The following is an 11,677-nucleotide window of genomic DNA, read 5'->3' as shown; positions in this document are numbered from 1 at the left end:
TTACATCAACTCTTACTCTAACGAAAGCTTTTTGCTGACACCTTCGGGTGAATATGAGTAAGGCATTGTTTTTGGAAAACGTAGTTTTGTCCCTCCCTGACGCCGTACTTGCTTATTCTAAAGACGAAGGAGGCAGGAAGAAGTACACGAGCGCCTCTGACATAGAATCTGTTTTGTCATAAAACATTATTTACATGTCCACTAATACGCCGGCGATAAAGAAGCTGCATCGGGATTTTCTAATCTTGGGTTGTTGTCGTTTTTCTGGCAAGGATGTCTTTCAGAAGAGTAACAAAGCTAATGTGTGGGCTAGCGGGCGGTTCTGCGCTTCTTGTGGCAATGGCAGAATCGAAAGGATATCTGGAAAGACCAAGCCACGCTGAAAGTTCGAAGATCTGGACTGCCCTCGCAGTTCTTCAAGCAGCACAACCTCAGTCTTGGTCAACAGGCCAGGACTACAGTAGGACTACCTGGGACAATAATTGGGATAGGTAAATTATTTCTTTTTAAAGCACGCTGTATGGCAAGCATCTCTGCGCTCCACATAGTAGCCTCAACGCCAAATGCAAATGTTACAATGTCCATTAAGCTTTATGTCGCGCCCCCAGTCTCAATGCTGTGCAAAGAGCAGAACCCCGTTAATGTTGACTAATGTGTTACAGGCGTGACCCCTTGTCACTCACAAATGGAAAGAAGAGAAGGAACAGCAAAGAGATTACCAACGATGAACCGATAACAGAATTGGAGAATAACAAACCCAAAGCTACTCGACACATCTTCTTAATCCGTCACTCTCAGTACAATCTGAACGGGACAGTTGACAAGGAAAGGGTCCTAACTCCTTTAGGTATGGGCTCTGTCAAGCGTCAAGGCAACAACAGAGGTTAAAGTTCAAACTAATAAACTAATGATTATATTGTTTTGTCAGGCCGGGAGCAAGCCGAGTTTACAGGCCAGCGATTGGCTGCCCTGGGGCTGAAGTATGATGTTTTGATCCACTCAACGATGACCCGTGCCACAGAAACTGCCAACATTATAAGCAAACACCTGCCAGGTTAGAAAGGATCTCTGATCTTTAATTACTGTTGTTTGTGCAGAATAGCCCCACCATTCAGGATGATAATGACCACTCTGTCCCTCTTGGCTTTGCATTAGATGTGGATCTGGTAAGCTGTGACCTGTTAAGAGAGGGCGCTCCCATTGAGCCAGTACCACCCATTTCCTGGAAACCAGACTGCGTGGTGAGACCTCTGGCTGCTTTCGAAATAGTTCAGTAACAGATTGTTTGCATGTGTTTGTTAATAAATTATATGTATTGTTGTTGAACCGTGCCTGCATAACAGCTTGGATGTGGGTTTTTTTGCATTGTGCCTGGTAAATAAGCCTACAGACCACTCATTGACCACCAAGTGCCTCGATAATTTGTTAACAATTTCACATTTTCTAAGCGTTGACACCTGTTGTGTCGTCAAGGCTTCGTGAGGACTACTTCTGGAAGGTAGAGACGTTCTGACTCTGTTTGGCGCTTCCTGTAGTACCACGAGGACGGAGCTCGCATCGAGGCAGCTTTCCGCCGCTACATCCACCGCGCTGACGCCAAGCAGACTGAGGACAGCTACGAGATTATCGTCTGTCACGCTAATGTCATTCGCTACTTCGTGTGCAGGTATGTGGCTGTACACACAAACAGACACGCATGTTGCCATGTGTAATTCTATTGCGTTAACACCCACTCGAAAGATGTCACACACACGATAGACCATGTATGGTTGATTGGTTTTGTCGCTGCCGGTTTGAACCACCCGCCTAAAACAGGTGTTTGTTGACTCTTCCAGAGCGCTGCAGTTTCCTCCGGAGGGGTGGCTGCGTCTCGGCCTGAACAACGGTAGCATCACCTGGGTCACCGTCAGACCGAGCGGTAGAGTAGGATTGAGGATGATGGGAGACTCGGGATTCATGCCCCCTGATAAACTCACCCGTACTTAAGGCATCTCCAGCACTGATCGCCAAAATATGCCTCATACCCGACCCAACTGGGCCTGACTTGCTGAAACCGTTATCTCCGCAGAAGACCTGGTAGCGTTCAGTCGAAATATTTTTTGTATGGAAATATGTATTTGGACAATGTATTTTACACCATGCCATTTGTATGTTAATTTATGAAACTATACTTTATTGGTCATATGTTCTGGGAATAAACCTGAATATTAGAACGGTTATGATGGTCCTCTTTAATCAATCCGTACACTTTATATAAAAGTATTGCACTTGTGCTTTAATTCATTCCCAAGCAGGTTACATAATTCTGTCAAAAATCCAATAACCCGATGCTCCATTATAATGTAGCCTGAAGCAATGCAAACATGCAAAAGTGCTGAGTTAAGTGTGAATAGATACTGTGTCTGGAGCAGTCCATACAATACAACAGCCATAATAAATTAACCACTGTGCAAAATATAAAACTCAACAGGTAACGTCAGGTTCATGAGATTAATCATTGAAACCAGTATCTGACAGCATAGTTATTAATAGAGGAATGTTGACCCATGCAGTATTTATAGAAAGCTTTGGTGACACTCCACCCGATTGTCTGTGTAAGAAATCAGGGAACTCTTATGTGCTTACGTTGATCACAATCAGTATATCATCTATTGCCTTATTATCTGTTCATGTATTCTGTTTTATTATTCAGACATATCCACTCCTACTGTAACACATGTTGAGATGACAGTCCAGGATCTATGATGTAGTTTCTGCCCGATGGAATAAAAAAAAACACCTGTTGGCTGTATATACATTTTGTTTTCCTCTTTCCACTATAAATTCTGTGCACTGTGTGGGTCATTATTTGTGTCAATAGTGTTGAGATTATCTCTCCAACCTGCAGAACACCCAGACCCCAACTGTCACACAATGATCATCACCTGGCTGGGTGTTCAGGTCAGTTTGGTGACCTGAAGAGGGTCTTACGGAGGATGTGCTGGGTGTAAGAGTTTTGTGTGGGGCTGTGAGGCCCAGGGCTTGTGGAGCGGGGTCTGCTTGGAGTGAACTCCTGGGTCTCCCTGCAGCTTCTCGTGGGGCTAGACCAGCTGGAAAGGTGGCAACAGGAAAGCATTATTCAACAACGGCGAGAGAACAGAACGAAGAGCACAATGTTTGGTCGAAGACAAAAAACTAAAAGCCGCAAACAAACCTCAGCCTCTGTGACGAGGGATAGGTCTGAATATTATCCTTCCACTTTGTAATACAGGGGTATTTCTCAGGATCAATCTCTAGGTCTTTCAAGGCGTCTAGAACATCCCTGTCCAACTTGGTAGGAGATTGTCTGTAAAGAGAAATACCAACACTTCATTAGATGATTCCTGCCTGGTTTGGGCAAGTCCTTCCCCAAGTACTGAAAACTCACCCCTGAATGAAAGCAGTCTGTGTTGTGGGGGTGTCTGCTGTGAGGACCGTGTTCACAGACGTATCTCCAGTGGACTTGTAAGACGAAGAAGAGGAAGAGGCGGAGCTTCTCCTGTCCGTCAGCACGTCTCCAAGGGAACCTGAGCGTTCCGAGCCCTCGTCTGCTGTTAGGTACTCCTCGGAACAGGCGCTGGACAGCTCCTCGTCCGCCCTCCCCTGGTTCCTGGCCCAGGTCCTCCAGAAGCTGCGGTCGCCCAGGTCCAAGCCCTCTGCCCCCGCTGCAGAGAGAGCAGGCTCTTCAGCCCCAACGTCCTCTCTCTGGTCTGCGGTTGCGCTGCGATCGAGGCTGGCTCTCTCAAACTCTGGCAGCAGGTTGCACACAGGGGACACCGAGCTTGTCTCTGTCGGTGGAGAGCTCTGGTCCATTACAGCCGCCGGCGTTTGAGGGTCGTTGCCATGGACAGCGGTTAGGCAGTGATCGTCTTTCCTCTTCAGGTAGTCCTCCAGCCTCACCAGTCCCTCCTCGGAAGAGAGGTCGACAAAGCTGTCCAGGAAGCCCCAGTATTCGGCCCATGGATGGCCCATGTCATGTGCGATCTCCCTATTCAACAGGGAACAGACAGATGGGACTTTGTCTGACAAGGCAAAAAGCACAAACACAGGGATATCTCAAGTGTCCCGAGACACAGTTGTGTGATTTGATAAATTGCTGTATAAGTATAATTTCGCGTCGTCCATCTCTGCAGACATTAAAGAATATTTGTCAAAATTGCATTCGCTGTGTGAGCCTTTGCGCTGACCTTGTGTTTCCGTTAAAACAGAGTGCTGTGGCAAAAATTCCACAACATTTGTCACAACAAAACCAATTTTAATCGGTCACCAGCTAGATCAGATTGCTCCAGCAGTTTTTAGGTGTCCTCAACTCACCTCCCCACACGCTCCACACCTCTATCAGGGTCTGACTTGAGGATGCCATGGAAATACACTGCTCGCTCTCTCGAAGGGGATTTCCACAGTTTGTAAAACTCTTCTGCCTGTGAGACACAGTGAAACTGTGTGAACACAGCTGTTCTCACCTGTGTGTCTAAATACTCATTGCTAAGGGTCAGGTGATGATGACCATGGTTCGTTGGATTGGTTGCTACCTTTGAGGGACTGAGGGGGCCCACATAGGCCTTTACAGTCATGACTGGGTCTATGGGACTTCCTGCTTCCCCACAGTTCAGCAAATGAACATCGCCCCCCTGTGGGTCAGGTGACCATGGCAAGCCAATCACAGGCTGGAAGCTGTTGTCTGTGTCTCTCAGCAGAGGGATATAGCACCTGTCTGTCAGAAGGAGACAGCGTTTCTGTGTGCTGAACAATTTTCCATTCCATTGTTTTACATAACATTTATGAATGGAGACTAGCAGTGGATGTATAAAAGCATGACGTACCCTCCAAATAAACCCTGATTTGTTTCCTTATTTCAGGGGATTTGTTTTTCCTTTCACATATAACCTGAAAAGGAAAACGATTATTTGATGTGTGAATTAGTATTTGAACACTGTAGACACCAAGTGTGAATGCTGTGCGTTTACTGGTGAGCCCTGTGGTGACTTACACTGGGGGGCTTCTGGTTATACTTGTTTATGCGGTGTTTATCGGTGGCAGGATGAGAACACAGAACGTTAACCACATCTGGGCAGCCAAACTTACAGGCGTAGTGAAGAGGGGTTTCATTGCTCTGTAGGAACACATCGACACATATCACTCCCATTCCGGACCTACAAAAAACAACAGTCCGGACTACAAATACCAAAGTTCCGGCGTCGCTAGGCTACTCACCGCCTTGTCTGGAGTGTTGAGGTACAGGTCTACGATGTAGCGGATGCGTTGCTGCAGCATGTGTTCCTGGTCGTCAGGGTACATGAGGCTCATGAAGTCTGGGCTCTCCAGTGTGTCCAGTAGTAGCTGTGCTATTCCAGCCTGGTTCTCTTTGGCCGCCACGTGAAGAGAATTGTAATGACATCCTTCCTGGTGACACACACACAAACAATATGATGATGATGAATGATAAACATAAATACATCATAACATAACCTGACATCATAACATAACCTGACAATGACCATGACGTTGTGTCCTTGGGCAAGGCACTTCACCCTACTTGCCTCGGGGGGGAATGTCCCTGTACTTACTGTAAGTCGCTCTGGATAAGAGCGTCTGCTAAATGACAAAATGTAAATGCATGGTACAGATGGTGGTGTAGCATGTACCGCAGGATACACACATGAACGATAGTGGGGTTGTCTCCAGAACCGATGAGGTACCGTGGGTTGGACCAGACCAGGGTACTGAAGGCCTCCTGGTCGCCCTGCTCCACAGCCTTCCTCAGCTTGGCAGTCAGGTCCTGGGTCCTGGGGCTGCGGAACTCATTAGCGTGTTCCAGGTTCCCCGCAGAACCTCCCCCAGAGACAGCACCACCTTAACATCGAGGATTTGAATATTTAAATAAATTATAGTTAAATATTCTAGAATACTCAAATGGACCGCAAGCAAATCGTGAATGAACGTTTGAATGTGAATGAGCGAAGAACATCGGCTGACATGTTTAACTGAGGTTGTTAAAAGAAAACTCAGGGACCACCCGTTTGGGATGGAGGTAGATATATTGACATACCAGAGGATGTTACAGGTCCCCAAACCCCTGTCTGTGGCCCGTCTGGTGTGCTGATGGTAGGCTGGGCTGGGATTGGTCCACTGCTCCCCTTTGCAAACGTCTCTGCTTCTTCTCTAGTTGAGAAGGCCTTGAACCGGGCCCCTTTCATAGTGATCGTGGCCCTCAGAGCTTTCCTCCTGTCCACATACACCCTAACTTTGTCTGATGAGAAAGAAAGCACAGATTCAAAAAATACTCTCCCCGCATTCTCTTCTAACCATCCCATTACGATGTTAATGATTGTGTTTCATTCCTCCTCCAACCGCCATGATGACTCACCCTCCTTCCCCGAGGCCTCCTCCCTAGGAGGACACACTCCATAGTACACAGGCGGAGAATCAGGCACACTCACTTCCTGTGCCTCTTCAGAAGGGTGAGCTTCTTTCCCGTCAGATATCAGATCAGGGCTGCTGTCCAGGTTCCCTCCCTGCCCTCCACCTGCCAGTTCTCCATTGGAGGAGGAGGGCCGTCCGGGGTCATCCTCTTCTGTCTCCAGGAGGGTGCGGGCCAGCTTCCTCTCGAAGATCGCCCGGGTGGTGGTGGTGATGGGGCCGCACTTCAACCCCGCCTCGATGACCTGCTGCCGCAGTTGGTCTGAGGTCAGCGACCGGAGCCTAGTCAGCAATTCATCCATGATGCTGTCTGTACCTGGCGCAGAGAAAAACTGGTACGACAAGTACGTTATGCAACACGTGCACATACCCATAACTCTAGTGGCAGCCCTAATAGAAGTACAAATTTAACGTTTAAGTTTGCACGCCGAATTCGCAGCTAAGATTCACAATAGGTACTTTATCACATCTCAATCAAAAACAAAAGATGGGCAAAGAAACGTTAAACATTGACATATGGGGAGGTACATACATGCAGGCAACGTGCTGCATTTTTTTAGACTGTTCTTTCCATGTTGGATTAACGTTGAAACTGAAACTGGTTTATTTACATAGGGTAGCGAAATCTTATTGGTCAACATGACGCTTTTTAGCCCCGCCCGTTCAGACAATGTAGCAGTGGCACAAGATTTTACAAAAATCACGTTTGTGTGCAAAACTTCCCTTGGTCATTCACGGTGGTCATTTCTTTCAATTTTCTGTGACACTTACTCTAACGCTACACAGTCGTATAGACTAATCCGTCGGCACGTGAAGATAGGCTACATTTTCACATAGTAAGGATCACATTTTTCAGACGAGTGGCTTTTGCACTTCAGCAAACATCGAGGAAAAATGTGTATTGGCATCAATATTGTGTTTAGTACAGTGTCTATAATGGACAAGAATGTAAATATTGCTCACCTACGAGCTGTAGAGGTGGTCCGTCTTACACATTCATGCTTCTCTGTATGTTTTATTGCGTCTGGGCGTTGACTCTAACTTTAGGCAGGGCGTATTCCAGATGAGATGACTAATGTTGTTAAATGTAGCCATTGTGGAGATCGTAGTTGTCGATCAACTGTATGCAGCAGGTGGCGCTAGTAAGTCATTCAGCAGCCTTCTCTTAGACACATCATCTCATTGACTCACACTTAACAGATGAGTTGAAGACATTCTAAAAGTAAATAAATAACTTAAGAACTACGAAGAGCTCTGCCAGTAGACTCGCCGTTAAATTCACATACGATGTGTTGTATTTTGTAGAATTCATTGAACGATCACCAAATGTCACTCCCTCATCTGAGTAACATGGACATTTCTCTTTCCAAGAACACATCGTCCTGTTCTGAGCAGAGTCTTAAGAAAGGGAGCCGCCGGTGGATACCTCAGCAGCAATTAGTTTCCTTGACATCTCCGAACCCTCCTGTCAGAGTGCCTCGTCTGCCCCTGTTAGAGGCAGAGCTATGGGGTCGCCTCTGATCCCTGCTGCAATTTAATTAACCAACTCCCTTCCTTCCTTTCATCTTGAGAGAGATGAGGGGAGCCAGTGGCTAGTGTGTGTGTGTGTCTGTGTGTGTGTGTGTGGCAGGAGGGGTACTACTGACATTCTCATTGGTTCATTGGCCCCTCTCTTTCCGCCTGCCAGGCACAGATGGTATTCTTTATTAGTGTGTCTGCCAGGATCATTCTGCTCTGATGAGGACAGCCTGAACAGGCAGGCCATGACATCCTCTGGGAGGAGAGACAACCGGCTGATCTGGAAGATTCCAGGGCAGCAGTGAAACAGGGACAGGGGTAAGAGAGGACCAAACTTTATTTTCAAGCCTGCAAAGGAGTTCACAGACGACAGTCAGAACTGGCGAGCGAGCATGACTACATTTAAATTTGTATTCCTATTCATTTAGCAGACGCTTTTATCTGAAGCGACATACGAAAAGCGTATTAATGCGTACGTAAAGTGCAGCCAGGTTCAGGGATCTGATGAGAATGTGTCTGTCAGTATTTTGGTGGTCAATGAGTCAGAGAACGGTTTGTATTTACCAGGTGCAGTGCAAAGTAAACACATCTCAACTACATGGCATTGTGAACCATTGATATTGGATGGCAGTTCAAGGAGTCACGGGTTCAAATCCCACCTGTATGTAGCTTTGGCATTTAGCAGATGCATAAAAGTGTCTGCTGAATGAATACATTCTTAGTAGAGCGACAGAGCAACAATGACATCTCAATGCCATTACTGTGAAAGCACAAGTCACTTTATTCCTCTGACCGCACAGGCAGTTTTAGTTTTAGTCTATTCCCTCTATATTATATACCCTCTCTAATTGACCCAAATACTTTTTCTTTTTGTTAATCCCTCTTGACAATGGATAATGAATATGATGAATATGAAAATGGTTTCCTCCTGTTATTGAGGTTAGCTTTATCATACACTTTAGGCTACTGGCCAAGGACATGCAGCATTCTTTGACTGCCTATTGTTTTATCACATACATTGCACACTGTACAGTGGTTTCCTATTGATTGACATCCACCCAACCTCTTCATAGTCAAAAATGTAATCCGCATTTCAGTATTTTCACTTGGAAACACTCCTCAAAAGCCTTTTACAAATGCAGTCAGTGTGTTGTTTCTCCTTGTTGTATTTGGCAGACGCAACAATGTTTGCTGTCTGCAGTGTGTCCTAATTGTGCTATTGTTTTTACAGCTGGTTCTTTAGATTAGGAATAATCTCCATCTTGTCTCTTGTTCGTTTTTCTTTCACAGGATAAAACAGTAACGTGATGTTCCCTGTCATTTCAATTCACTAATTTCCAAACAGTATGACCAGGTGAATACAGAATTTAAAATGAGTTTCAGCTTCAAACATTTCAGTTTGAATGATACTCGGCTAAAATACAGTACGTAATGGAATATAATTTCATTTTCGTTGCACTTGTCATTTTAACAAGCAGTCTTTTCTCCACCTTAGGGATGGTGTGCTTGCTATGCGATGTTACAGTATAGACAGCAGACAAAAATACATGCAATGTATGAGTTTCGTTCATATTGCAAATGAGTGAATCTGTTTGAGAATGTAAATCGAATCTAAATTTAAACAGCCGTATTTCTTCACATTAGTTGCTTCTCAGAGTTGAAATGTATTGTCAGCCTCTTCCTTCTGTCTCTGGTTAATTGCAATATCAAAGGCTTTCGGTTTTAGAAAGTCATTATTTTCTAATGAAACACTGCACATGGGAGGGAAATGTGAGACACAAATTGAGGGAATTGAACCACTATGCATCCCAATGGAGTCAATAAACTGAGTTACTGAAGCTTTCATCCAGCCCAGTCCTGCTTCTCCAAATACCTTGAGCAAACACAGGCCCTATCATTATGCTGATACAGGGAAGGACTTATCTATGGAACAGACCAGAGACAGCCATGGTAGTTTCAGTTGTCTATGAAACCAAAGGCAACTCACCCTCAGACTAAAGCAGATTTTTATTCTCCCAGAGAAACAATTCCATGTTTATTAGTATGCAAACTTATGGAGCTTTCATCAACTAAACGTGTGGGATTTTCTGAAATGATTTCACTGTCACACAAGCTCACGGGGATCAAAGTGCTTTTCCACTTTTGCCACATACAGTCATTTATGAATTAATTATCTTGTTTTTCTCTGTGTGAAGGCTGGGACAACAAGCTGAGATTGTTGGGAGTACATTTCTCCATCTCCCGTGTTTTATGCTATATAGAAAAAGTGGTTGGCATGGTAACATCATTTGCCAATGGAAACCTTCATTTATATTAAAGAATGGCACTCGGGGGTGCTGTCTGGAGACTATTAAATATTCTTAATGACGGCATATCCAGGTTAAAGCATGCCTGCCTGGATTACATTATGCATGGTGATTGTCCAATTTACTCTTGACAGAAAACATACTATTATATATATTTCAGTTAAAAGTTTGGCTTTTCGGTTTAGAGTTGGTTGACATATTACAGGTTTAAGCAGTGGTGTATTATCCCTTAGGCTGTGGCGGATATGTGCTACAGAATGTCCTCTCAGTTGTGAAAGCGTGTGTGGTTTAAAGACATAATTGAGCAACTGCAAAGGAGTAGATGCTGTGGTCATGAGGGGCTTCTGGATGTCTGAATAGATAGGAAATGAGGTCACATATGTAGAAGGCAGGGATAGAGGGGGTAGGGTTAGGGCACAGGAAGCTGGAGGGCAGATATGGAGGCAGCTGTTTTACCCTCGAGCCTCGACAGTGAAAGTACCCTCTGTGTAACAGCACCTGCAGTGGCCTGAACACAAACCAGACACAAACGCACTACAGACCTTCTACACGCTTACATTCCATTAATTTAGCACAAGCTTTTATCCAAAGCGGCATACAAATGGTACATTTGGAAATTACAGCAGAAAATCACGGATTTGAAGTGCACAATTCTAACAGTGTTTCGGTGGTTAGAATCAAGGAACGTTACACACACACACACACCTGCACAAACTCGCATGCACACACATACACACATACAAACCCACTCATACACACACAGGTACATTGACCCCCTGTGGAGACAGCCCCTGCTGTGTGGTCATTAGCCTTATAACCCTTTTGACTTGAACCATTATAACAGCCACAGGAAAACATCATTAAATAGCACTTCAAACCACATTGATCAGTTTCACTACATCAGCACACTCGACACAGAATGGAGAGAAACATTAGGTGCCTTATAATTAAGGCACATACGTTTAGCTGCTTATCAGTCATTGTATATGGACAAACTGTATGTACAGAAAAAACTCTGAAGATTATGATTGCAGCACGGCCTATGATGTGTTTCAGGAGACTCTCAATGTAGTTTACTTGACACACACACACACACTTAGTCAACTGTAGGACCAGAAAGTAACCTGATCATTTCTTGCAACTCGCCATCATAAAGTTGCCATAAAGCGTTACCATGGAGACCGTGTTTAAAATTGAAACGTTTATGCTATCAGGGCATATTGATGAAATTATCATGTGAAGTTTAGCAGCAGACCTTAGCTCTCATCCATGTGCACGGCTGAACCATAGGCAATATCCAATATCTAAAACAATACATGGTTTGTTATCATACCACTTTTTATTATCATTAATTACTCCTCAGGCTGTTCCATATTTTCTAGAATGTATTTGTCAATTTCTCAAATTTTAAGAAT

The 11,677-nt window shown here is 44.8% G+C and overlaps 2 protein-coding genes across 2 annotated transcripts; one reads left to right on the top strand and one right to left on the bottom strand.

Moving 5' to 3' along the window:
- The first annotated feature begins 136 nt into the window (after positions 1-136).
- Positions 137-2,217, top strand: LOC136956215 (serine/threonine-protein phosphatase PGAM5, mitochondrial-like). Its single transcript, XM_067250096.1, has 6 exons — positions 137-491; positions 663-847; positions 929-1,054; positions 1,156-1,241; positions 1,536-1,666; positions 1,836-2,217. Exons 1-6 carry the CDS (start codon positions 274-276, stop codon positions 1,984-1,986), a joined length of 897 nt encoding a protein of 298 aa, XP_067106197.1. The 5' UTR covers positions 137-273; the 3' UTR covers positions 1,987-2,217.
- Positions 2,218-2,362: 145 nt separating this feature from the next.
- On the bottom strand, positions 2,363-7,187 carry LOC136956214 (ankyrin repeat and LEM domain-containing protein 2). Its single transcript, XM_067250095.1, has 11 exons — positions 6,386-7,187; positions 6,068-6,268; positions 5,678-5,871; positions 5,233-5,421; positions 5,009-5,131; positions 4,842-4,905; positions 4,551-4,732; positions 4,333-4,439; positions 3,407-4,006; positions 3,194-3,325; positions 2,363-3,089 (listed from the first exon to the last, which is right to left on the bottom strand). Exons 1-11 carry the CDS (start codon positions 6,810-6,812, stop codon positions 2,942-2,944), a joined length of 2,367 nt encoding a protein of 788 aa, XP_067106196.1. The 5' UTR covers positions 6,813-7,187; the 3' UTR covers positions 2,363-2,941.
- Positions 7,188-11,677: the final 4,490 nt, after the last annotated feature.

This window comes from Osmerus mordax, chromosome 14 (genome assembly GCF_038355195.1).
Source record: "Osmerus mordax isolate fOsmMor3 chromosome 14, fOsmMor3.pri, whole genome shotgun sequence".
Lineage (NCBI taxonomy): Eukaryota > Metazoa > Chordata > Actinopteri > Osmeriformes > Osmeridae > Osmerus > Osmerus mordax.
Note: the sequence above shows the minus strand (reverse complement) of the source record. Positions and strands in the feature narration are given on the sequence as shown.